Source organism: Carettochelys insculpta, chromosome 3 (assembly GCF_033958435.1).
Source record: "Carettochelys insculpta isolate YL-2023 chromosome 3, ASM3395843v1, whole genome shotgun sequence".
In the NCBI taxonomy this organism is placed as follows: Eukaryota; Metazoa; Chordata; order Testudines; family Carettochelyidae; genus Carettochelys; species Carettochelys insculpta.
The window spans coordinates 55,650,536-55,677,522 of NC_134139.1; the positions used below are offsets into that span (position 1 = coordinate 55,650,536).

General features: G+C 48.2%; 1 protein-coding gene across 1 annotated transcript in view; it reads right to left on the reverse strand.

Annotated features, from left to right (window-relative positions):
- The window catches only part of DNAH14 (dynein axonemal heavy chain 14), a gene marked incomplete at its 5' end in the record, with an annotated part of 447,359 nt that overhangs the window by 348,218 nt on the left and 72,154 nt on the right, over positions 1-26,987 (reverse strand). The window contains 7 exons of the mRNA XM_074988409.1: positions 216-409; positions 440-615; positions 4,755-5,096; positions 11,564-11,911; positions 12,509-12,588; positions 26,007-26,104; positions 26,261-26,315. Of these exons, the coding sequence (XP_074844510.1) occupies positions 216-409; positions 440-615; positions 4,755-5,096; positions 11,564-11,911; positions 12,509-12,588; positions 26,007-26,104; positions 26,261-26,315 (1,293 nt within the window). The remainder of the gene's footprint in view (positions 1-215; positions 410-439; positions 616-4,754; positions 5,097-11,563; positions 11,912-12,508; positions 12,589-26,006; positions 26,105-26,260; positions 26,316-26,987) is intronic.

The window sequence follows — 26,987 nt, forward strand, 5'->3', positions numbered from 1 at the left end:
TGAACAGCCACCAATTTAATATTTTTGCATCTCATAATTTGATTTTGTAGAATAAGAAAATAGTAGTGAAAATCAGAGCAGACCCATTAAAACAAGTGAAATTATTCTAATTTACAGAAGATGAGGATCTAGCCCATAGCTTTTAAATAATTTTTCTTCAATACATTGATGAATGACTATAAGCCTCAAACAAGTAGTGATTTCAATAATTTTACCTTTTTCTAGCATCTGTATTGTCTGCATAAGTCTGCTAACATCTTTTTGTATTAAATCTGCATCAAGGGTCTCAAAAAGTGTATGTTTCCACCCAGAAGAAAGCTTCCCCCATTCCTCCAGTGAGTCCCACAAGAGTTTTAGTAGAGCTAATTCACTTTCAATGTCAGAGAGCTCTTTATTCAGTCTCTGAGAACTTGAATCTCCACCTTGATGCTTGTGTGACATCCTTTCCAATGACAGTGATTTCATATCAGCAATGGAACTGTCGAAGAGATACTGATAATTTGCATAACTTCTGGATTTGTAAGAAAGAACTGCAGCTTCTTCCAGAAGACTTTGGATCATCTCCTTAGCTGTCTTAGGCAATGTTTTGCTAAGCAGCAAAACTGGATTTCTTACCTGTGTGTCATAAAAAGTATACCAAATGTGCTTTTAGAATGTCAAAGTACAGAGCCTACTATTAGCAATCAAATAATTACGAATTTCTAACCTTTTAATGCATCATTGTTATTGTTTGTTCTACTGTATGCACACACAAACTATCAAAAATGTACAGTTCTTGAGAAAAAGTGGTCTATGTAAATTTATTTTTATTATTGTGATATTAAAACATAAAGGTCAGGTCTACAGTGCTGCTGGCAGCGCTATGCTAATGACAGCTCATGAAATTGCAAATGGATAACCATTACCATAGCTACATGAGATTTTGCTGTCGGCAGGGGTAGTGCCAACAGTACAGAGGCTATGTGGATGTGCCCCTGCTGTCCAAACCCACCTCTGTCACCAGTCCCTTATCTGAAAAAAATCAAGGTTCTCAAAAAATGTGTTCCCACCTACAAAAAAGCTTCCCCCATTCCTCCAGTGAGTCCCACAAGAGTTTTAGTAAAGCTAATCCACACAAGTAAGGGTGGGGCTGAAACTTGTCCTTATGGAACACTGTATAGGAGGGCTCAGACATGAGGTTCTTAAGTTCAGATGCCCTTCTGGCAGAGGTGATAGTCACTAGGAAGGCCACTTTCCAAGAGAGGTAGAGGAGAAAACTAGTGGCCAGCAGTACAAACAGAGGGCCCATAAGCACCCAGAGAACGAGGTTAAGGTCTCAGGCCAGGACTGGCTGGTGAACCAGTGGGTGAAGGCAGTCCATGCCCTGAGGAACCACCCCAGCAAGGGGGTGCACAAAAACAGAGCACCCACTTTCCCCAGGATTGAAGGATGATATATCTGTTAGGTGAACCTTCATGGAAGAAGCAGCAAGGCCTTCGTGCATTAGGGAAATGAGGTAGTCTAGCACCTGCTGGATAGAGGTGGAGAGTGGCACAAGATCATGCTGACTGCACCACCAGAAGCATGTCCATTTGGTCAGATAGGATGGCTTGTGGCCACTGAGGAGAAACTACTGCACTGACCCTGAGCAAGCCTGCTTGGCAGGTGTCAACCACAAAGCCATCATGCTATAAGGTGAAGAGACTGGAGGGTCAGGTGACAGAGACAACCATGGTTCCGCATGATGAGGTCCAAAACCACAAAAAGTAGAACGGGTGAAAGGATGCAGAGCTCCATCAGCATGGTGTACCAGTGCCGGTGAGCCTACACCACGTGCTATGATGAATTATATCTGTTTTGCCCTTGCAAACTTTGAGAAGCACCTTATACATAAGGGGAAACTGGAGAAAGATGCATAGTCCTGGGGTCCATGGAATGAGGAATGCATCTACTACAGAGCTGCCCTGGGGACTGTAGAGAGCCTGAAGAGCCATAAATTGAAGGTGCAGGTGGCCCGCTGTGAACCAGATGTGATGGTGATAGGATGTATGGAAATAAGCATCCTTTAGGTTGAGAGCAGTGTACCAGTCCCCAATATCCAGAGATGAAATGATGCTGTCCAGAAATGTTATCCAGAACTTACTGGACACCACAAACTTGTTGAGCTCCTGGAGGTCCAGGACTGGTCACAGCCCACCCCTTGACATGGGAACTAGAAAGCATCAGAAGTAGAATCTCTGGCCCCTGTATGAAGAGGGCACCTGCTCTACTGCCCTCAAGATCAGAAGCGTCTGAACCTCCATGAGGAGGATCTGCTTGTAAGAAATATCCCTGAAGAGGGATGGGCAGGGGAAGGGGCAAGAGGGCAGAGTACAGTGGATGATGTATTCTGATGATATAGTCCTGAGGACCCAGGAGTCTAACACGATGGCTAATCAGGTCTGGAGGAATGGACAGAATCTGTTTAGAAATGGCAGCACAGGATCCAGTGGTGCAGGTACTCTGGTCTCTAGCATATGATCAAAAGGAGTGCTTGGAGGACGTTGATTGCCTGCAACCAGCCCTAGACTGTTGGTCGGGAGGCTGGCAATGGGATTAACAGCCCTGGGTTGGCAAAATTCTGAGCACCAACAAGATTATAAGGGCCTGGACTACTGCTAGTGCTCCCGAGGCTGTCGTATAAATACTTTCAGCTGTGTAGCCAGCATGTGTGCCCCCAAGAACTTTACGGTACTGTGAAAATCCTTGAGGCTGTGAAGGCAGGTGTTAGCCTGTCAAGCAAACAACCCTTAACTGCCAAAATAGAGGTCCTGGACTGTCTGCTGGACCTCTGGAGGAAGCCCCAGTTGTAAAATCCAGGCCACCCTGGTATGGCTATGCCTGAGGCAATACAGCAGGCTGCAGAATCATGCACATCAAGAGCTGCCTGCAGACAGGGGTGAGACAACACCTTGCCCTCCTGCATGAGGGCTGAGAAAACCTCCCTCAGGTCCTCAAATAAAGTTTTTTCAAATTTGAGAGTAGCGGCACAGGAATCATAGTTGTAGAGGCCGATGATGACCAGGTGGTTAGCCACCAAAAGCATAAGACTGCCAATCAAATACACCTTTCATCTGAAGAGGTCTAAGCATCTGGTGTTTTTGGACTTGGGGCCAGAGGCTGTTGACCTAGGCATTCTTCTTTCTTTACAGTGTCCACCACCATGGAGCAGGGAGGTGGGCGAGTGTACAGGTACTCATAGCGTTTTACTAGCACAAAGTACTTACGTTCTACCCCAGGAGTAGTTGGGGGAATAGAGGTTGGCATCTGCCAAACAGTAGAGGCAGCTGTCATGATGATCCTGTTAAAGGGAAGAGCCACAAGTGATGGACCTTCCAAGGCCAGAATGTCACAGGTGGAGTCAACAGACTCAGCGACTTCACCCACTGGAAGATTAAGGCTGGTGGCCTCATGGTGGAGAAGCTCCTAGAGCTCCCTACAGTTGGTGGGCACAGGCCCCTAGGCTGATGCACCTGCCACAGCCTTATCTGGAGAGGAGCTAGAGGATGCCAAGGGGGCACCACCAATGCAAGGTCCTCCGTAAGACAAGGTGGAGGAGACTTTGCTTCAGGATGAGTAGGGTGGTGACAGCCCTGAGGTGGGCAGCTAACAGTAGCAGCAGGGGCTTGTGACATAGATGTTGTATGCGACCAAGCAGAGGGCACAGTGTTCAGTGATTCCTGGTATGCCCATGGTGTCCAGAAAAGATACCAGGCAGGAGGCCACTGGGCAGCAGCAGATTCCTGTTCTAGGCCTTGAGAGTCTGACACCACAGAACCATAGAATGAGGCAGGAGAAGGCAAATGGGAAGGCCAAGGAGGAGCCATTTCCAGAGCACTTTGCCCTAAATGAGCAATATCAAAGTGGCCTCGCTGTGACCACAGTCAAAATCATTATTGATTTCTCTTTTTGTGCATTAGCATTGCACTAGACGTGTTAGGACAAAGGGCAATTCAACCAATGTGTTATGCTGAGAAAGTAAACATTTGAGTAAGTTTGGTTATATATTAAAGTTAGAATTAGCATTTCTTGTATGCACTTCCATATCACTTTAAATGCATTCATCATGTGCATCTACATACAAAAATTGTTTATTTTTCAAGAGAGGGTTCCATTTTCCAAAAATGAAGGTGGTGACAATAAATGAACACATTAGTTTTATCTCTATATTTGCAGAATGTTTTGATACCAATTCAGCAAAACTCTTAAGCATGTGCTTAACTTTAAATATGTATTAACTGCAACCCAATTCAACAGAGCACTTGAGCGCATGTTAAAGCTCCTCTAAAAAGTCCAACATCACCCATTTATGCCTTGATGCCCACTTGACTGTTCTCAGGCAGCTGGTGTGATGTGACAATTATTTCAGATGTTGATAATTATTTCATTGTCACCTTGCACTTCCACTAACTGCTGTATCCACCTAGTCTGTCAAATACCTATTGTGTATGTGTTTTTGACCAAGGACTGTCTTTTTGCTTACCCAGCACTTAGCACAAGGTGGGCTGTGGTGGCACAGCAATACAAATAACTAAAGTAAATGGGACTTAACGATATACTAACTATACAGCATACAGATACAGACTATAACACAGCTATAATGCTAAGATATTTGCCCAATGCTTCCATACGAGCCAGAGTAAGATCAGAATGATTGAGCTCCTGGTTCTTGAACTGATTAGACTATACTGCCTCTAAAAATACAAAGATGTTCTCTTAACAGACCAGTAACTTACTTTGTTCTTAAATTTCCTGAGTTCAAACTGTAGATTGCCAAAATAGCCATCCAATTCTGCACTGAATTTTATAATATTACAATTTTTTCCTTTTTCACTAATAAAGATACTTGATTTGAGATCATGGAGACTGCGGGTAAGGGTCTTATATAAGGCAAGTTGTTCAACTGGAATAAGGAAGTCATAGGCTCTTGCAACAGAATACAATTGTGAAAGTGTGTTATACTGGGTTTCTAGCATTGGTAACTCTGAGGAAATTTGGCTCAGAAAAGCCAAGTGCTCAATAAATTCTTCCACTGTTGTGAGATCTTTGTCCAGCTTTCTGAGTGCTGAATGGATAACCTAAAATAAATGCAACAATTATTATGTTTAATGATAACATATACACAAGCTATTAAATTATTTCTATTGCTGTATTTTTAGCTGGTTTATCAAAATTATCAGAGAGGAGCAAGGAACAAAGCAGTTAAATAAAATGAAGCATGAGAAAGATGGAGATAAAGGGATGTATTTTCATTTACACTAAGGCTTTGTCTAAAATTCTTATTTCCAGCTCACATATGCAAACTCCTATTAGCTCCCATCTGAGCTACTATCCTCAATATTGTTGTGTACAGACAGTAGCATTGAAAGTGGCAGCACAGGCAAGCTGCCACAAAAAAAAAAAAGACACCCTGTCAAAACCTCCACAGATATGTACTTGGGGCAGCAAGCCCAGGCTACTGCTGCCACAGTCCATACTACTGCTGATACACTATCTCAAGTGTGATAGTGCTGATGAGAGCGAACACGAGCAAGTGCACACAAACTGGGAATCCTGACCTAGCTCACAGTGTAGATGTAGCCTAAGACACTCTCACGTTTTCAACACTGTGAAGTGATCTACTTTATGGCTCTACCCTTCTTTTCATAAAATATTGCCACTATAAAGAACAGTTACCCTGCAGGGTAGCTGGTTATTTGAGATGTGTTGCACCCATGCATTCTACTTCTGCTGTGCACAGACCCAGTGTAAGGAGCATCAAAGTCTTATGAACAATAGTCTCTTCTGGGGGTTGCAGCTACACCCTGCACAATTGCCAATGCACAACAGCCAACAGCTTAAAATCCAAGGCATCAGTCACCACTCCCCAATTCCTTAACACAATTTCCAAATTAGTGAGAACTCTGCAATAATGGAAAAACTGGGTGGGATGTGGAAAAGATGTACAGAAAGCATATCAAAGAACCAACTACTATTTATTATACTGCTCTTTTCTCTTTGAGTGACTATCCATACGTGTTCCACTTCTATTGACTCACAGGAACAAACGCATCCTAAGGTAGGTGCTCTGAATTCTGGATGATTACAGGAAAGCTCTATCACAGACGGAATCAGATTTGGGGTCCTCTATCAAGGAATCATGATACATAGAGGTGAGAAGTGAAATCCAGGTATGATTTTGCAGTCTTTTGACATGTCAAAAAGAATTAGCAGAGGCAACCTGTGCGCTGATGAAATAAGCCCTAACTTGTTCAGGTGGTTCTAAATGGACAAGCTGATAGGATTAATGCATTCCAAGACTAATTTTGACAGTCTTTGAGCAGACATAGATTGTCCCTTCATTCTATTAGCAAATGCGAGGAAAAGTCAAGATTTCCAGGATAGTTATGTTCTCCCTCTAAAGACAGAAATACCTGAAAATGGGAAAGGTATTAAGTTTGGCATCCCAATGAGTACTGTCAGGAAGAAAACAGGTAGGTGAATTATCTGATTAAGAGGCAAATCAGAACCATATTAGGAAAGAACACGGAGTGACATCTCAGTCACTTTGTCCTTCTGAAGGAGCGTGAAGATCCTGCCTGTGGTATTGTCACTAAAAAGGTAGTCTTCATGAAGAGAGAGTACAAAGAAGTTACTCACCTTCTGCAGTAACAATGGTTTTTGAGATGTGTGTCCCTTTGGGTGCTTAATGGTAAGTATACTTGCGTTCCTGCACTGCTGATTAGAGAACTTTGATAGCACTCCATCACACAGCACATGTGCCCTCCAACATAATCCACCTCAAGATTACCTAGCTATCAGATTGGTCTGGCATGATTTGTCCTTTACAAATCCATGCTGGCTGTTACTTATCACCTTATTTTCATCCAGACGTTTGCATATTAATTCCTTAATTATTTGCTTCGTTATCTTTCCCGGCACAGAAGTTAAGCTGACTGGTCTGTAGTTTCCTGAGCTGTTCTTTTTTCCCTGTTTATAGATGGGCACTATGTTTGCCCTTTTCCAGTCTTGTGGAATCTCTCTCAACTTCCAGAACATTTCAAAGATGATAGGTAAAGGCTCAGAAGCCTCCTCGATCAGCTTCTTAAGTAACAAGTGTCGGAGAGAGCAAGTTGCCATAGGCTCAAAGGGCAGTCTAGCCAAAGCTCTGAGAACTCAGATAAGATCCCAGGTTGGAGAGGGTGGTCTCACATGAGGGAACAGATTCCCAATGTTCTTAAGGAATTTACACATCAGACTGTGAGTAAGTACCAAAGATCTCTCTAATGGTGGAAATCCATTATGGATGCAAGATGTACCTTAAGGGAGTTGAGTGAGAGATTTTACCGCTGAGACCTAATATGTAGTTTAATAAACAGAGGAAGGGAAGATAAGGTTGGGTCTGTGCCCTCAGAATGACACCACACACAAAATCATTTCCATTTTGTAGGTAATTAGGTTAAGTCGTTAGTTCTGGGATGTGCAGTAACAAATCTTTCATCTTGTTAGAGCAGTTTTCCCAAAGTGCAGTACACATACCAGTGGTGATATGTGAAAGGATTTCAATGGGTATGCAACAGAAAATAAATTACTAAAAATCAGGAAACAGGCACTGGGACACCACTGGGAGACGGTGTAGAGCACTAAGGCCACAGTCCTGAACGGGGCATGCAAATGTTTTAAGTGTGGGAAAAACTGAGTTAGAGCATTCTATACCTAAATCTTGAAACCAAGTAGGAGCCAAGCCTGGAGGTGGAAGTCCTGCATGTTAGGGTGAAGAATCAGTCTCTCACTTTGAATGTGCAGGTGGGAAATGGACCTAAGAGGAATCTGAAGACATACTGCCATCTGTGACAGATAAAGGAACCAGACTAGTCTCACCCAGAAAGGGATAATCAGAATAAATCATTGTATCAATGAATTTTCAACAGGAGCTTTAAGAGACAAAGAAATTAAAGAAAGCTATACAAGAGGTCATTGTCTTACAGAAGGCTGAGGGAATCACCCAGAGAATGTTCCCCCAGCCCTAGAGCAAAGAGATTTGTCCTCAACCTACAAAATGCCTGTTCCATGTCTTGATTCAGGAAGATTGGGCTCACCAGCGATTCTTAAGGTTTATCTTTGGACAAGATCATTATCAGTACAGGCTGCTGCCATTTGGTTACTCATCCACACACAGGCTATTCAAAACTCTTCTCAGGAATGTGAATGGGGTCTGAACACAGAAGTGCTTCAAGGCATAATTGCCATTTTCAGATCTTTGACTACAGACTTTTTTGTTACTTATTGGAACAAGAAATGTCCTCTTTACTGGGTAGATCACAATGTCCAGTGTTCCAATAAGTAACAAAAAAGTCTGTAGTCAAAGATCTGAAAATGGCAAATATACCTTGAAGTACTTCGGAGTTCAGACACCATTCACATTCCTGAGAAGAGTTCTGATTAAGATTATTAGCTGTCATGTTCTCTTTATCTGGCAGAGAGATAGCTGAGATGAGCACATTTTGACAGATGCACCAATTCTGTTTGAGTTGCTTCTGTGCAGAGGGAGGGAAATCTGGCACCCACTAGCAATTTACATAAACATCTAGGGCAAATTGTTCATCATGACCTTTCATGTGGGTATTCTCATGAAAGGCATAAAGTGTGATAAGCATTCCTGATGGCCCTTAGCTCCAAATGATTGCTATGGAAGTTTGCTTCTGAGGAAGAACACTTGGCTTGAACTTTGCAGTCAGGTATGTGAGCTCCATAGCCTAGTAACCCATGTCTACACGGAGCTCTGCCCAGCACCACTGCCGGCAGAGCTATGCAAAGTGAGCCTCTCTGGATTGCAAATGACTGCCCATTTGCATACTCCCAAAGCTCATCACCATAGTCATGTGAGAGTTCGGTACTGGCAGAAGGGGGTACTGGCACTGAAGCAGCGGTGTGGACTTGCCTCTGCTAGCTAAACCTCTCTCTGGCCGTTTCTACACGTGCCCCAAACTTCGAAATGGCCACGCAAATGGCCATTTCGAAGTTTACTAATGAAGCGCTGAAATGCATATTCAGTGCTTCATTAGCATGCGGGCTGCCGGGGCGCTTCGAAATTGACGTGCCTTGCCGCCGCGCGGCACATCCAGACGGGGCTCCTTTTCGAAAGGACGCCGCCTACTTCGAAGTCCCCTTATTCCCATGAGCTGATGGGAATAAGGGGACTTCGAAGTAGGCGGGGTCCTTTCAAAAAGGAGCCCCGTCTGGACGCGCCGCGGCAGCCCGTATGCTAATGAAGCGCTGAATGTTCATTTCAGCGCTTCATTAGTAAACTTCGAAATGGCCATTTGCGTGGCCATTTTGAAGTTTGGGGCACGTGTAGACGTAGCCGCTGTCACCAGTTCCTTACGCCTCACTTTGCAGAGCTCCATGCAGACATAGACTTAGAGAGGTATTCATCTGACATAATTAGAGTCAGCTGCACAAGTGGAACACCTGCACAGATACTGGTGGGTCCTTTCCACCAGTCTAAAGAGTGCTCTACCATGAAGGGTAGTGATAGCAGTTCATTTAGAGAGAAGTGAGCTGCATCTCAAAACTCCTAGTAATCATACTTGTGTTTGGGTGTGAAAGGTGCATGCTGTCATATGACCTAAGAGTTGCAGGCACCTCCTGATCAATATTTGAAGACTGACTGAGACTGCCCCATGAGACATGTAAGGGTGGTGAATATATCTAGTGGGAGTAATGCTCTTGGTTGTACTGCATCAATGATAAACTCCAATCATTGCATTGGGACATGTGTTTATTTTTGTAGTCTGAAATGTAGACTTAACTCTGTGAATGTGTGTATGATCATCAGGGTAGTTTGTATAGCACTCTGAAATGAGGGAGCACTGAGGTGGCAGTTGTTCAGGTATGGATAGATCTGGCTGCCATCAGCTCTGTGCACTGAGCTATCCACAGCACTGCTACTCTTCCAGTTAGCCACCCAGTCTTCATTCCTTGACCTCCACACAGTAACTAATGTTTTGTTATGCAGCTTTTTTTTACATGGCCTTATTAGTCCCTGAGTGTCTGCTTTCGCTGCAGCCATTTTGGTCTGGTTGAAGAACTGCTTTTTTTGGGGATAGGGTGTGACATGACAGTAATGCCTCGAGCAGGGGGCCTTAGGGCCTAATCCACCACTTCACAGTTCCCTATACGGAAGATGTGTCATACCCAATACCAAAGGTTAACTCAGTGCTGCTCTTTCAAAGACAGTATGCTAATTTATCTTTGTCCTTTGGAGCAGTAATGCTGCCTCAGAGCCTGATTCCAGTGTCTCTAATTAGTGCAGCTGAGCTCAAAGCAGACACACACTGATGGATCTAGATACTGCCGGTACCCATGTGGTTACACTGGTGAAGACTTCTGGCTGGCCAACAACTCAGTCTGGGGGCTCAGAGCCTTTTTTCTCATAAGAACAGCCACAAAGGGTCAGACCAAAGCTCCATCTAGGCCAGTGTCTAGTCTGCTATCAATGGCCAATGACAGATGCCCTAGAGAGAGTGAACAGAACAGCAATAATTGATTGATCCCTCTCCCATCAACCATTTCGAGCCTCTGACAAACAGATGCTAGGGACACCATTCATTTGCAAAGCGGGAGATGGTGAATGGGAAGGCCAAGGAGGAGCCGTCCTGGTGGACCCATTACAGGAGCATGACCGGCATCAAGAATGGAGCAAGGAAGCTTGTGGGACTGTGTACTGTTCATAGAAATGGCTTCCTCAGAAGACGGTCAGACCTTGAATCTCGGGGTCTTGGAATCCACTATGTCTAAGGGTCTGCTGCCAAGAGGCAGCACATTGACTTGACTGTCCAGGTAAAGATTTTGGGATGTGAAACAAAATGAAACTAACTACCTATCTATCTTCAGTTAACTATGAGAGTTAAGTTGCACATTGGGCAAATACACTGCAGATGTTCCACTCACAGCCACAGGTGATAACAAGGAAATGGAGAGCAATTTTGCCCAACCCATCCTTTATGCCTAAACTACAGAACATGTGAGAGCACTGCTATTCAAAGACATTGGTCTTATATTGCACAATATAAATGGAGTATGTGTAGGCAACCACCTGAAGAAGAATTGGAAGCATATTTTATAAAGATGATGCATATCCCTCAAGTTATAGCTTCCTCCACTCAGTAAAATGTAAAGAGCAAAATATATTGTAAAGATTACACAGGATGGGAATAATGAAAGGCAACTGAACCAATGGATGGATGGATCTAATAACTAGAAAATAAATCTTCTTGGACATTGAGAAAACTTGCTATGGTAAACAGAGAAATTTAAAAGATGAAGAGCCTTTTATGATGTTTTTAGAGTAATAAACTTTTATAAGGACTCACAATTTAAGGTTTCCCTCTTTAAGTATAAAACAGATCATTTAAATTATATTATCTTTTAATGACATCATAGCAAATAAGCTGTATCTGATTCCATCATGTTGCTAATTAATATACCATACATACAATATCCTATAATGTTTTTATTTATTATCTCTAAATGTGTGTGTAATAAAAATTATCAAGTCACTTACTTCTAAGAGATGTGAGTTCCTTGCCTCAACTATTGCGTACAAGGATGAACGTGTTGTATTAAGCAGGGTTTCAAAATATGGTAGGCAGGCTGTCTGATAGTTAATGCTTCTGACTTTAATCATACGAATGCGTCTTTCAATTGTCATACATATAATCTCTTTTACATAATCTGTATACTTATTTAAGATGCTTCTGAAATCTTGAGATGATAATTCCCTTTGTACTGATAAGATTTCCATATTCATAGTTTTGGCATCATCCACTATGGCACAGTATCGCATAAACTTTCTGCTATAGGATTCAACTTGTGCCATTGAACTACTAAGAACAGACAGAAGAGTCACAATCTGTAGATTTAATATTATAAGAAGTAGTTACAAATTTCATTTTGTTAAGAGATTGTTCTAATAAAATTTCCTTTGTTAACAGTAATTAAAATATCAACTGACCAGCTTTGGAAGCTAACAATTTTTCAAAACAGTATTGTCAAAATAGAGAAGAAGTTGAACTTCCATAAACACACAGAACCTGTATTTTCTTACATATATTCAGACTGGCATATTCCCATTTGGTTTACAACTTCCTCCCAAGAGTCATTCCTAAAGACACTTCTAATATGATGCCTACAGAGAGTAAGTTAAGATTTTTTCAAATACTGCCACACTGGGTTTCCCAGTCCATTCTGTATGTGTCTTTAGAATGTGCACTCTTCATGGCAAGGAATGTGTAATTTTATGTAATTTACAGTTCCAAGCACAGGCCTAACATTCACCATATAATAGATTTTAAAATATACATTTACAATCAAATATTATATTACTTAGGTAAATTTTTAACTTTGCAGCACTCACTTTGTTTTGATAGCATGGATCTGTTCCTAGAATTAGGTCCCAGTTAGGCCATGGTGCTGGATACTCCTTTTCCTGCAATTCTGTACAACTTACAGGTGACCGCATTATTTTATGCAAAGACTGAGTGACGAAGACTGACAGACGAGTATCACGGCAAAATGGAGTAACTTCAACTAAAAAGAGAGAATTTTAATAAGTTACTTTTCTGAGACAAATCTCAGAACTCAAATTTACAATAATACATAAGCAAAGATCATAAACAGCATGCACATTCTGTACTCACCAAATAACACACTAATTTTATGCTTCCCTGTGTAATCCACCCCAATATGATACACTATGTAGAAATCACACTGAACACAATACATTAAATTAAAATTTCTACAGATTGCTTTTTCTATTTATTTTAAAACATACCATGATTTCACTGCCGTCTTGTGTCATTTTATATACAAAATCTTGATGCGCTTAAATCCCTTTTTATTAACACATTATACTTACATAGGAAGAATTTCAAGACTCCAAAAATTAATCTGTTATTTAGAAATGAGGATAATATTGAATTGATGCACCACGTATTATGTACAGAAGGTGAAATATCAGCGCAAAAGGAAAATATATTGCATAATTTAAATCATCTTCTCACACAAATGCAAAGTATTTTAAAAGCTGAGATAATCTAATGAGGGAAACTTTGTCTAAACTAAGGTGGTCCAATCCTGAAGCCACTGTATTTGAACCAGTGTCACTAAGGCCACAATATATTTACTCTGATCCCAGTTTGAACCTCTGAAATGAATCCCATCTGACCTTGTTGAGGAGTTTGTGTATCATGGACGTGGGGAAATGTGTAGAGAAGGGGTGCATCCTACTTGATGGAAAAAGCATCCCTGAGGGAGCGTTTCCCTAGGTCCGCTCTGGAGCACCAGTGGTAAGCTTCCTGTTGACTCAGGCTGAAAATAGGTCTATGCAAGGCTGGCCTCAGAGGTGAAACATGTGATTGAGGGCCACAGTGTCTCTCACTCGTGGTGGTCATTGAATGTGTGGCTGAGGGCATCTGCAGTCACGTTCAGTAGTCTAGGAAAGTACATAGTGACCAGAATGATGTATTGTTGAAGAAACCAAGCCCAAAGCTTGAGGACCTCTGCACTTAGGGATTGAGACCTGACACTACTCTTCTGGTTGATGCAGTACATGCGGGTGGTGTTGTCTGTCATGATGCTGCTCATTCTACGGACTATGTACCAGAGGAAATACTGGCAAGCATACCAAACTGCCCTGAGCTCCAGATGATTTATGCAAAGTGCTTGTTTGGTGAAGGACCATTTACCTTGGACCATAAGGGCTACGTCTACACGTGAAGCCTACTTCGAAGTAGCTTATTTCGATGTAGCAACATCGAAATAGTCTATTTCGATGAATAACGTCTACACGTCCTCCAGGGCTGGCAACGTCGATGTTCAACTTCGACGTTGCGCAGCACCACATCGAAATAGGCGCAGCGAGGGAACGTCTACATGCCAAAGTAGCACACATCGAAATAGGGACGCCAGGCCCAGCTGCAGACAGGGTCACAGGGCGGACTAGCGCTGCCGGGGCAACAGCTAGCTGCTCCCTTAAAGGGCCCCTCCCAGACACACTCAGCCTGCACAGCACGCGATCTGAAGAGCCATAGGCACACAGACCTTGGGCGACGCAGGCATGGACCCCCAGCAGCAGCAGCAGCAGCAGCAGCAGCAGCAGCAGCAGCAGCTAGAGGTCCACCCAGCCCTCCCGGCAGGAGCAGGGCTCGCCCTGATCCATGCCATGCGGGAGGCAGCTGAGCACCTCCTTGCCACACTGGAGGAGGAGCGGCCCCCAGGGGAACAGGGCTCAACCTCCAACCCTGCAGCACCCCGACCCCACCCCCTGCCTCACACGCCGCTGCCTGTGGAGCTACCCCACCAGCACCGACTGGTGGGAGCGGCTGGTGCTTGAGGAGTGGGACGACGACCGCTGGCTCAGGAACTTCAGGATGAGCCGGCAGACATTTATGGAGCTGTGCCAGTGGCTCACCCCCGCACTCAGGCACCAGGACACTGCCATGCGGCGTGCCCTCCCTGTGGAGAAATGGGTCGGCATCGCTGTCTGGAAGCTGGCCACTCCAGACAGCTACCGATCTGTGGGACAGCAGTTTGGCGTCGGCAAGGCCACCGTCAGGGCTGTCCTTATGGAGGTAAGAGGACCCACGAGGGGGGGAGGGCAGGGGGGCCCTGGCAGGGGAGGGGAGGGCTGGGCAGGGCAGGGCAGGGCAGGGGAGGGCTGGGCCATGCACACCCTGCTCAGCCCTCATTGGTGCTCTCCCATGTGCTTTCCCTGCAGGTCGTGCGTGCCATCGACGCCATGCTCCTCCACAGGCTCGTGAGGCTGGGGGACCCAGATGCCACCATCGCGGGCTTTGCCACGCTGGGCTTCCCCAGTTGCTTCGGGGCTCTGGATGGGACTCACATCCCCATCCGCGCCCCGCAACACAGTGGAGGATGGTACATCAACCGCAAGGGCTACCACTCAGTGGTCCTCCAGGCCTTGGTGGACAGCTGGGGCCGTTTCCAGGACGTTTATGTGGGCTGGCCTGGCAGCACCCACGACACCCGGGTTTTCCGGAACTCGGGCCTGTGCCGCTGGCTGGAGGCAGGGACCTACGTCCCCCAGCGGGAGATCCCTGTGGGGGACACCACCATGCCCCTCTGCGTCATCGCAGATGCAGCCTACCCCCTCCGGCCCTGGCTCATGCACCCATACATGGGACATCTCTCTGCCAGCCAGGAACGCTTCAACCAGCGCCTGAACCACGCACGCCAGGTGGTGGAGTGGTCATTTGGCCGCCTCAAAGGGCGCTGGAGATGTCTCCTCACCCGCCTGGATGCGGGCCCCAACAACATCCCCCAGATTGTGGGTGCCTGCTGCGCCCTACACAATTTGGTGGAGAGCAAGGGGGAGGCCTTTTTTCAGGACTGGGCTGTGGAGGCCGGCAGGGGCGACGTGCAGCCACCCGCTGCCCCCAGTCGCCAGGTGGACCCCAAAGGGACCCGGGTCCAGGAGGCTCTGAGGGCCCACTTCGAGGAGGCCACAGGGTGAACTCTGCCAGGCCCCCCACTGCGCCCCCCCGCTTCCTCCGCAACACTCCCTGCCCCTACGCCCACACCACGGAGCTCCCAACAGCACACCCCACCCCCACTTCTCCTGTACAAATGACAGCACGCACTTGTGGCTAAAATTAAACTGGTTTTTCTTTTAGAACTGTTTTTTTGTAACTATAATTAAAACAAGAACAAACTATATACAAGACGTCTTTAACAAAAGTAATCTGTACAAATAAAACAATAATAATAAAAAAGTTTGCATATAATAATATGGGTCTGTTGTTCAATAAAAAGAAAACCAGGGATGATAAGGAAGGGGAGAACTATTTACATGGGGGGGGACGGGGCAAAGGGGGGCACAAATATAAATGAAACTGTCCATCATAGTCCTTTTCTGGAAAGTAACTATATACGGGGGGGGGCACGTCCCGGGCCCCACGCCCCTAAAGTCCGGCACTGGGGGTGGGTGGCCGGGAGCCCCGCCTCGGCCGCAGCCCTGTCCAGGGCTGGCTGGGGGCCGGGCAGACCGGAAGATATGTCCGGCGAGTCTCAGCTGGCCCCAGGTGTCCCTCGGCGGTCTGGCCCTCGGTGGTGGGTGGCGGGGCAACGGCGGACGGGACGGCGACGTGCAGAGCAGCAGGTGGTGCGGCGGGTGGAGCAGGCAGGGCGGGCGCTGCGGCGGACGAAGCGGCATGGGGGGCCAAGTAGTCCACCAGGCGGTTGAATGTGTCCATGTAGGCCCCCCATGCCTCTTGGCACCAGGCCAGCGCCCGCTCCTGCAGGTCCAGGTGGCGTTGCTCCACCCACAGGCGCTGCTCCGCGACCTCCAGCTGCCAACGATGGATGGCCAGCAGCTGGGGGTCCGTCGCCGTCGGGTGTTGTTGTGGGGTCTGCCGTCTAGCCCGCCGTGGGGCTGGTCGGTCCTCCGCCCAGGGGCTTGCCTGGAGCGATGGCCCCAGAGGGGTCTCCGGGACCACTGATGCCTCGCCGGCGCTCTCTTCTGGTCCTTCCAATGGTGCAGCTGCGGAACACAGGAGGAGGGGGGGAAGAAGAATGGAGACAGGCGTTAGTGTGGGCCCCGAGCTGTGGCCTTGTCCCCCCACCCCCGCGCTGCAGGTTCCCCATCCCTGTCCCTGGGAGATGCTGCTGTGATGGATGGGGTTCAGGGGTCCCCCTGCACTGCACCCTGTCCCCTGGCGGCAGTGACTCTCACTTCACTCAGCAGGGTCTGACAGGAGAGGTTTCTTAGGCCACAGATGCCGAGTTTCTCCCAGGAGTGACAGCACAGCAGTCAGAGACAGTCCTTCCAACCCGTCCTGGGGAGAAGACCCCAAGGGGTGCCCCTCTGTGGTGTAGCTTTCCTCCTCCTCAGGCTGGCTGCCTTCCAGCTCTCCCTTGCCCTAGCCTCTACCTGCGGCCCCCGCCCCAATTCAAAGCCAGCTCGGCTCCTCCCTCCTCTTTGTTCAGGGCAGAGGTGTCACCTGCCAGCTGTAGCCCCAGGATCATCCTTTGCCCCTGGGAGCTATTCAGCTTCTTGCTCATATCTAGCCTGAGTCTCCCTTTTGCACTCCCCGCACTCCATCACATGCTGCTGCTGCGGGGTGTCCCACCCCCTCCTCCCGGGGGACCCTCGAGGTTCCGCTCCCCCCTGCCCTGGGGATGGGGCATGGCACTGTCGTGCTGCGCGGGGGGGCAGGGGCTGATACACTCCTGTGAGGGACGTGGCCCTGCTGTCCTTGGGGCCATGGCCATGTGGGCATGTGGGGGGCCCTGGGCACATATCTATTACCCCTGCCCCTCAACCCCAGGGGTGTACACCAGAGAGGGGTACATACCTGTCGGTCCACTCCCACGGTCCGGAGATCCCCGGGGGGCGGACACCTGGATGCTGCTCCGGGAGGGCAGGAGGAGGATCTGCAGCCCGGACTCTGCAGAGGAGGAGCCCCCCTCCTCCTCCTCCTGCCGCGATGGCCCGGGGGTGGGCTCCAGGGGGGGCCCCCGGGGTGCAGGGCTTACCTCCGGGGCGGACTCCAGCTGCAGGGCCTGCTGGGGCTCGTCGGCTGAGGTATCAAGGGTGGCCGGAGGGGAGGAGGTGTGCCGGGGGCCCAGGATGTCCCTGAGCTCCCTGTAAAAGGGGCAAGTGACGGGGGTGGCCCCAGATCGGCTGGCCGCATCCCGGGCCCAGGCGTAACCCTGCCGCAGCTCCTTAACCTTAGGCCTGATGAGTGCGGGCAGGGTGACCCTGGGTGGCCAGGCCCTCGGCCAGCCGAGCAAACGCATCCGTGTTCCACCTCTTGCTCCCCATTATCTGGAGCACCTCCTCCTTGCTCCAGAGCCCCAGCAGGTCCCGCAGCTCAGCCTCCGTCCAGGAGGGGCCCTGCTGCCGCTTCCCAGACTGGCTGCCCACCTGGCTGCTCTGGCTCCCCTTGGGGGGGGGTCCTCTGGGGGGGGGGGCTGCCGGGCAGCCATGGCAGGTGCTGGCCCTGTTCTGGGTGGCTGAGGGACGTGCAGGCTGGCCGCGTGTCTGGGCTGCTGCCTGCATGTTCCCTCAGCTTCCTGCACAGGAAGGGAGTGGGAGGGAACATTTAAGGGGCCGCTCCACACGGCCACCATTGAGCTGAGGGGCTGGAGAGAGCATCTCTCAACCCCTCAGCTGATGGCCGCCATGGAGGACCCCGCAATTTTGATGTTGCGGGACGCGCAACAACTACACGGTCCCTACTTCAACGTTGAACATCGAAGTAGGGCGCTATTCCCATCCCCTCATGGGGTTAGCGGCTTCGACGTCTCGCCGCCTAACGTCGATGTTAACTTCGAAATAGCGCCCGACACGTGTAGCCATGACGGGCGCTATTTCGAAGTTAGTGCCGCTACTTCGAAGTAGCGTGCACGTGTAGACACGGCTAAGGGATCCCAAAGGGGCACCCCATCCCATAAGGGACACATCTGTGGTAAAGATAAGAGACAGGGGTGCTGGTGAAATGGAATCTGGTTAAAGTGTTGCTCAGGTCTGTTCACCATAGTAGGGAGGTGAGGACACAAGGCAAGAAGGGTACTGATCTGGACGTGGGTCCTAGACCGGGCATAGCACGTGGCCAGCCAAGATTGCAGATGCTGTATGAGGAGCCTGGTTAGCCTGACAATGAACATAGTGGCTGTCATGTGCCCCAGGAGTTCTAGGCATTCACTAACTGTGATGGTGAGGGACAATCATACCACCCATATGAGGTCATGAAGAGTTTCGAATCTGAGAGCTGGGAGCGTGGCTCTGCCCAGGGTGGTGTCTGTGCAGGCCCCTATGAACTCTAAAACCTGAGTGGACAAAGCATAGACTTTTCATAGTTTATGTGAAAACCAAGGTTGAGTAGAAAATCTGTGGTAGTTTGGACCACGTGCAACACTTCTGGGAGTGAAGGACCCTTTAAAAGGCAATCATCTAGGTATGGAAAACTGATAACTTGGAGGCATTGCAGATGACCAGCCACAACAGGTAGAATTTTTTAAAAGACTCTGAGCACAGCTGAGAGGCCATACAGGAGGACTCGGTACCGGAAGTAATGGGGCCCCACCATGAAATGCAGGAAGCGCCTGTACATATGGCGTATCATAATCTGAAAATAAGCATCTTGTAGGTTGAGAGCCAAAGGCCAGTATTCTCTGTCCACTACTGGAATAATGGTCACTAGGCTCACCATTTTGAATCATCAGTAGAGGACATACCTGTTAAGCCTCCTGAGATTGAGAATGCCACCCCCTCATTTTTTTGTGTTTGAAAGGATGTGGAGTGGACACCCTGCCGAGAAACTCTGTCAGAACTGGCTCTATGGCGCACAAGGGCAAAAGGTGCAGCACTTCTTGATGAAACAGAGACTTGTAAGAGGAGTCCCTGAAGAGGAACTGGGTAGAGAGGGTGGGTAGGAGGGATTGAAGTAAAAGGGATGGAGTATCCATGAATAAAGAGTTTCAAGACCCACTCGTCCAGTATTATGCTAGCCTGTTGGTGGAAAAAAGGTCGGAGGCAGTAGTGGAACTGTAGCTAACCAGAAGGTGTGATGACTGGAGCAGGAAGATCTGTTGTAATCCCAACCAAAAGCTCAAAACTGCTGCTTAGAGGCCTGCATCTGAGGTGCAGCAGACTGGCAGACTGTGCCTCTGAGGCTTACATCTCTGTCTGTGGTTGAAGGACTGTTGTCACGGTCTGAGTTGCCTCCTGGGCTTATTGTAAGTGGAATACCTCACCTGCTTGTAAGGAGGCCTATGCAACCCCAGAGTGCACAGGGTAGTAAGAGTCCATCATACAGTGAAGGACCTCTTTTCTGCAAACAGATTTGCCTGGTCAAATGGGAGGTCCTTCATCTTCTGTTGGAGCTCCTTAGGAACTCCTGAGGATTGCAGCCAGGAGGTTCAGCAGAGGCAGTGTCCATGGCTGATAGGAGCACTGTGCATGCACTAACATGCCCCTCCTGTATAACACTGAAGATGATAGCATGCTGTTACTCCAGGACAGATAGAACCAGCTCCTCCCATTTGGAATAGCTGGTGTGGTTGTAATTGGCAAGCATTGCTGCAAAGTTCGTCACCTGGAGAAATACAGTCCTGGAGGCATAAACCTGCCAGCCCACAATGTCCCACTTTTTATTGTTCTTGTCAGGAAGCATTGATTTGAATGTTGGTTGCTTAGATCCATGTTGCACCTCATCCATGGCAGGATAATTCAGTTAAGGGTGCATGAATATTAAATCTGCATCTTTAGAAGTGATGAAATAGTTCCTGTCAGCCCGCTTGTTAGTAAGGAGATAAATATTATTTCTTAGCATTCTCTTACACATATTTAGAACGGTGGCTGGCTCAGACAGTCTTCATTGGCTCAGACAAACTTTTGTAGATTGGAAATGCCACCCACTGAATGATGACTTAAGTATATCCAATAATTTGAATTAAGATTCGTTTATTGCCTTTAAAGAAATTTGTAAAGCATCAGCAATTCTTTCCATCAGTTCTTGACATAATTTAAAATCATCATCAGAAGACAGAGGTGAAAGCATAACAACCTTATCAGGAAGGAAGATGTGATGCTTTCAATGATAGGTGATTCATTCTTTACCTCTTGCACTTCTTGACATTATAGCCATGTGTACACTAGGCATTATTTTCAAAAACCCAGGCCCTCTTTTGAAAGAGTGCATGAGGCAACTACACAAGCCACACGCTCTTTCAAAAACAAAATCAAAGGAACACGTCCCATCATCAGAAATCGCTCTTCCAAATGTGAAATAGGAAAAGCTGCCCCTTTCAAAAGGTTAATTCAAAAGACAGCAAATATAGACGTTCTGCAACCTACTCTTCTGAAAGTGCAGGGTTCGCCATGGCAGCGACCAGCTGTTAGGCAGAGACATGCTGTCCAGCGCCTGCAAGGCTCTATGGTCTGTGCGTGCAGCAGCCCTTAAAGCCACACGCACCCAGAAACCCTGTTGCTTGAAGCTGAGAATGTGCAGGCTGCAGACACTCCACATGGTACTCCTGCACGCCTCAGCCAGACCCACAGTGGCTGCCAGCACAGCATGGCCAGCAGCCAGTGAGGAGTGTCCAGGGCTCCCAGGGGGCCAGCCAGGAGGGGAAAAAGTGAGCCCCCTCCTCGATGGAGCATGAGCTCCAGGACTTGCTGGGCCTATGGCAGGAGAGGAGGTCCTGTGTGAGATGGGCACAAAGCAGCAGAATGCGTGGCCACCCTGCCCGCTCTCCAGACCAGGTATGCAGCAAGGTGAATGAGTTGCAGCAGGAGTATGCCCAGGCTCACGACTCGGCCAGCTGGTGAGGGGCCACCCTTGCTTTTTGCCCATTTTACCGGGAGCTCTGAAGCCTCCTGGGCCCATGGGACACCACCTCCCCACCCTCCATCCTCAATACCTCCATGGAAGAGCCTCAGGCAGAAGATCCCGATAAGCCAGGACCATCAGCCAACCCAATGCCAGCAGGGACAGAGCCAGAGCCTGCAGCAGCAGTGGAGTGGTCCAGCAAGGAGGAAGAACATATCAAAGATCTCCCTTCCTGCGCCTCCAGCCGTGCCTTGGCCAGCCAGGCAATCCCTGATGTCAGCAGTGGACTGTCAGGTATACACCCAACAAGGCATACACCCCGGACCACAGGGTGGGGGCTACATGCTTGCCAGAGGGTCCCCCATACCCCCAGTGGGCTGCGGTCCTTGGGATGGTGATACAGCCACCAGTGGCCTTCAGCACCCAATCCCATGGACAACGACGCAGTCCGCTCCCAGAGGGAGGGGACGGCCAGGGCCAGGCCGCACAAGGGAGCTGGCCCCAGGGGGAAGGGACCCCCACTGCCACCATGGGCCTTCAGTGCTGCCCTGCCATCGGACAGGAGATGGGGACTCACTGCCCACCAGGGAACACGAGGCCTGGGCCAGAGGGCAGAAGTCGTTACTCACGACCTGTCCCTCTCTTCATTCCTATCTCTGCAGCTGCACCATCTGATGGCTGGGAGAGCCTTGCACCCTCCGTAGTGCCTGACAGCCCCCCTGGAGGAAAGGGACGAGGACTGCACCATGCCACCGGCCAAATCAGAGCAACCCCACTCCAGGAGGAGTCAAAGGCAGGCTGTGGAGGACCACCACCTTGCCACCTCTGTCTGCTGGCAGGTGGAGGTGGCAGAGCAGTGCAGCCACCTGGTGCTAGGTGGCCTTGACAGAACTGATGGGCACCTTCAGGGAGCTCCTGGTCCAGACGTCCCCTCCCACCATCCCCCTCATAGCCCCTCCTCCTGGAGCCCCACCACCAGGCCCCCTGGAGAGGCACCTGCTGGGGTAAATTGCCAATCTCCCTATCCTCCCAGCCCCATCAGGGATCCCAGACCGGGAGGGGCAAAGGTCCCAGAGATGGCATGGATCAAGACCCTCCACCCCTGCCCCGCAGTAAGTGGCCTCTCATTCAGGCCACCCATGTCCCCTGCCTCTTGTATATAGTTTATCCCCCTCCCACTTGTATACAGGTGTATAATGATGTTTGGCATAGTTTGAGCAATATCATTTGTTGTGTTTAATAACAACACAGTTTATGTTATTCAGCAGCATGTTGTATGGATATGAGACATGGGTGATAATGAAAGATTTGAAAAGACAAATATTGGCATTTGAAAGGAGTTGTTATAGAAAGATTCTGAGAATAGGATAGATGCAGAAGGTCACCAATGAGGAATTATATAAAAAGATACAGCTGAAAGAGAACCTGCTGCAGAAGGTTATAAAACAGAAGCTACAACTATTTGGGCATATTTGCAGAATGAACAACGAATGAAAAATCAAGACCCTGGTATTTGGCATAATGGATGGTTCAAATAGGAGAAGCAGACCCCACAGAGAATGGATAGACGATATAGTAGATTGGTGCAGAGCTAGTCCACAGAACTAAGCCACTCCACACTGGACAGGGGAAGATGGAAGGAAATAGTGAGAGAGGCATCAGACACCAACGGGCGCTGAGCCCATGGTTATTGATGATGATGATTTCACCCATATCCCTGTGTGCTATGTGCCCGTTGGGGAGAGCAGTATGTGGGAGGTTGGGGGCAGTGTGCAAGGGGGTGGGGAGCTGCGTGCAGGGGGTGGCGGGGGGGGGGGGCAGGTTGTGCATGGTGGACCTGCTAGGGGTGGCTGGGGCAGTGCTCACCAGGGCCCTGGTTGAAGTATTGACACAGGGCCTCTTGGACACGTACCCCATCCTGAAGGGCCTGGCGGCTGTGGGTAGCAACAAGCTGGGGGCAGCTCGTGCCAGCCTCACCCGCCCACCCCTGTACTAAGGCCTCCCTTTGCTCTCCACGATATTATGGAGTGTGCAGCAGGTGCCCACCACCTGGGAGGCACTGAGTGTGCCCAACTCCAGGCGAGCTAGGAGGCAATGCCATCACCCCTTGAGATGGCCAAAGGTTCACTCAACCAGGTTGTGGGTGTGGTCGAGCTGAGTGTTAAGCTGCTCATGGCTGGGGGTGGGGTGGCCCATATGGGGCACATGAGCTAGGGCTGGAGCAGGTAAGCCATGTCGGCCACCAGACAGAGGGGCACTATAGTGTCCCGCAGTGGGATCTCCCTCTGGGGGATGTAGATTCCTGCCACCAGCCAGCAGCACAGACCCGAATTGCAGAAGACATGAGCGTACTGGTTGCAGCCAGGTCAACCCACACAGATGTCCTGGAACCAGCAGCAGATGTCTACCGCAACCTGCAGGACCATGGAGTGGTAGCCTTTCCTGTTTATATATTGTCCTCCTCTGCACTTCAGGGAGCGGATGGATATGTGGGTCCTTTCAAGGGCCCCGAAGCAATTTGGAAACCCGAGTGCAGCGAAGCCCGCCATGGCCACATCCAGGTCCCCAGTGCAGACCAGCCTTTGGAAGAGCATTGTGTCGAGGGTGTGCATCACCTATGTGGGGCAGGGGAGACATGCGCAGCCATGAGGGTGTGGCAGGCCCTGCACCAGCCCCACCTCAGGCTTCCAGTCCCGGGCCCGCCAGCCTCCCGGTGGGTGCTTGGCCTGGACATCCTTACCTCCAGCAATGACGGCGCCAACCATGGCCTTGTCCACACCAAATTGGTGCCCCATGAAGTGGTAGCTGTCTGGAGTGGCCAGCTTCCATTCAGCGACTGCGACCGTCTTCTCCACAGGGAGGGGGCATCGCATCTGGGTGTCCTCATGTCTCAGCACAAGGGACAGCCACTGGCAGAGCTCCAGAAAGGTCTGACGCTGCATCCAGAAATTCCAGAGCCACCAATCATCGTCCCACTCCCAGTTGAATAGATGGTCTCACCAGTCTGAACTGATGGGGTAGCTCCAGAGCCAGCAGAGAACCTGGGAGGTGGCAACAAAGGAGCCGAGGGTCTGGGGCATCCCTGGCTGCCACTGGGGGGGGGGGGGGACCTCCCCCAGAAGGAGCTGCAGGGAGGCCACTGTTGCTGTGGCAAGCAGGGTGACCACTACTGGTGGCAGCAAGCAGGGTCTCTAGCTGCTGCTGGTTCATGTTCTGTCCTGGGGGCACTGTGTCTGCAGGGCTGGTAGCAGCTCTGCAGGCCTCGTGCTGTGCAGGGCGGAGGTGTTTTGGGGTGGAGGGGGCCCATTAAAGAGGGGGCCGGCTTTGACCCCAGACGGACTTGTCTGCCATGAAGCCCCGGCTGCACCATTTCCTGGCCCCTTCTTTCAAAAGATGGCGGGGGTATGTGTAGACACTCTCTTTCTAAGGGCTCGCTGGCCCCTTTTGAAAGGGTGGATGGCCCTTTTGATGGCACAGATCGACAGCACCAGCCCCGGCCTGTATGTAGACGCTCCCCTTCAAAATGGCGTCTTTCGGCTACTCTCTTTAGAATTCGCCCTTTCAAAAGGCCACTCTAATGTAGATGTAACTTATATGTCTTTATTCTGAAGAAAAAGCTGTTACACCACGGGTTTATCTTCCATGAATTTTCTCATGGGAATGCTTGTGAACCTTCACTATCTATCATGTTCCAAAGGCTATTGTGATGCCTCAAGTGCAAAAGAAGAAGGACCCCAAGGAGGCTGATGAAAGCACCTACTGAAAGTTCAAATGTGGATTTCCATCAGAATCAGGTATTGAATAAACCCTTTCAGAGACAATCCCTGTTGAAGAAACTGAAAATAATAAGGGGAGGAACTGTGGATACACAGGGAAGAATCATAGAAAAACATTTCTTCCTTAAAGATTTTTTCCCTAAAAATATATGTAGCAACCCTCTTTTAAGCTATCCTAAATACACAAAGTAATAACTATGTATAAAGACTACAACTAACTGAAAAGCTATCTGTGCAGACACCATGTGATTATGAAGGAATTGTAGCTGCGGTCGGTCCCATGCTGCCATATGTACCTTAATACAGGGCATGAGGATAGCTAGGGTGTACTTATGGACCAACCAGGCATGGCTAGCAAGAAAGCTAATCAAAAGGCACATGGAGTCCATGTGCACCTGAAGTAAACAACCCGTAGGAACTCTGTAGAAGAAAAAAATTACTATTTTTCACGTCATTTTGGTCAGTTTTCTATATTGTATTATAAATAATTGAAGTCCTGAAGCTACCCAAAATAAGAAATAAGCAGTGCAATGGGCTGCGAAAGGGCACATTTGACAGCCTACTCTACTTTTTAGTAGTGTATACAATTCCCAGTACAAAATGTGTGTGGAATCAACTTGTAAAAATAACAGAGTTGGACTACCACCAATGTTATTCTCCCAACTACTGTTTTTTTCCTCCCTGTATTCTTTGTATTTCTCTCTCTTTCTTGTCTTCTATTTTTCTGTCTTCAATACTCTGTTTATTTTCCTAAGTGTTTCTCTTCCTTCTATTTCACAGCGCTTGTTAGTCTTGCTTCTTTTCTTGCTTGGTTCTTTCTTCTATCACAAATTCACTAGTATTTGCTTTATAAAGTGATACTAACAATCATACATACCGGTAGTGTTTTCTAGACCATCCACAACTCCTTGTAATTTTTTAGAAAGCTGTCTTCTATCAGGAATTAAAACGATATCTGTACAGAATGATGAAAAACTAGGAAACAAAATAATTAACATTCTGAATATTAGCAATATATTTTAAAACGTGTATATTATTATAGAGGTTTCTCCAAAAAAATTTATCCCAGGACCATCAACTGTTATGATCTAACTCGTGTAGTGTAAAATATGTTTCTAAGACTACACTTACCATTCACGTTTAAATTCCACTGTATTATCTGATTCAGGGTTGACTTCTGTTCCTGCTACAGAAAAGAAAATGCAAGTATTGAACAAAACTGCAATACCTTCCCTTCTAATTGTGTATCTTATATCCCTTAATATGCTTAATCAGTCCAAACATTGGTTGTAACTTCTTCTACCAACAGATGGAAACAGGAAAGAAAGTCAAGGCTGCTGGAGCGCTAAATATCCTCAGTTTAAGACTTTCTGAACAATTAAAATCAAATCTAAGAATAACTTCAGTTAAAATTCCTAAAAGATGCATACTTAGAACTAAAGAGTAACCTGGTCCAACAACATTGTTTTCCAAATTGAGTGGAATGGCATATTATGAAATTTAGAGAACAGATGGGTTACACGCCTTGTAGTAACTTGAGCTGTTTGGTATGCGTTGACCCTACATATACACTGCACATTTGGACTGTGAATGTGCACCATGTGCCCAGTACCAGAGAACTTGTCTTTAGCAGTGTCCAGAAGGTTTGTGCATGCACCCAAACTGCCTTCATGTTCTGCCCTTAGATAATACAGGGAACTGCTGGACTGCTGCCATCTTAATTCCTTTTCCATCATTAGTCCTCAATAGAGGAAAACATTGTGCAGGAGGAGGGCAGGCAGTTTTGTATACACAGGGATAACACATCTGAAAGAACTCAAGTTTCTACAAGGTGACTAATTCATCTTTATTAACTGAT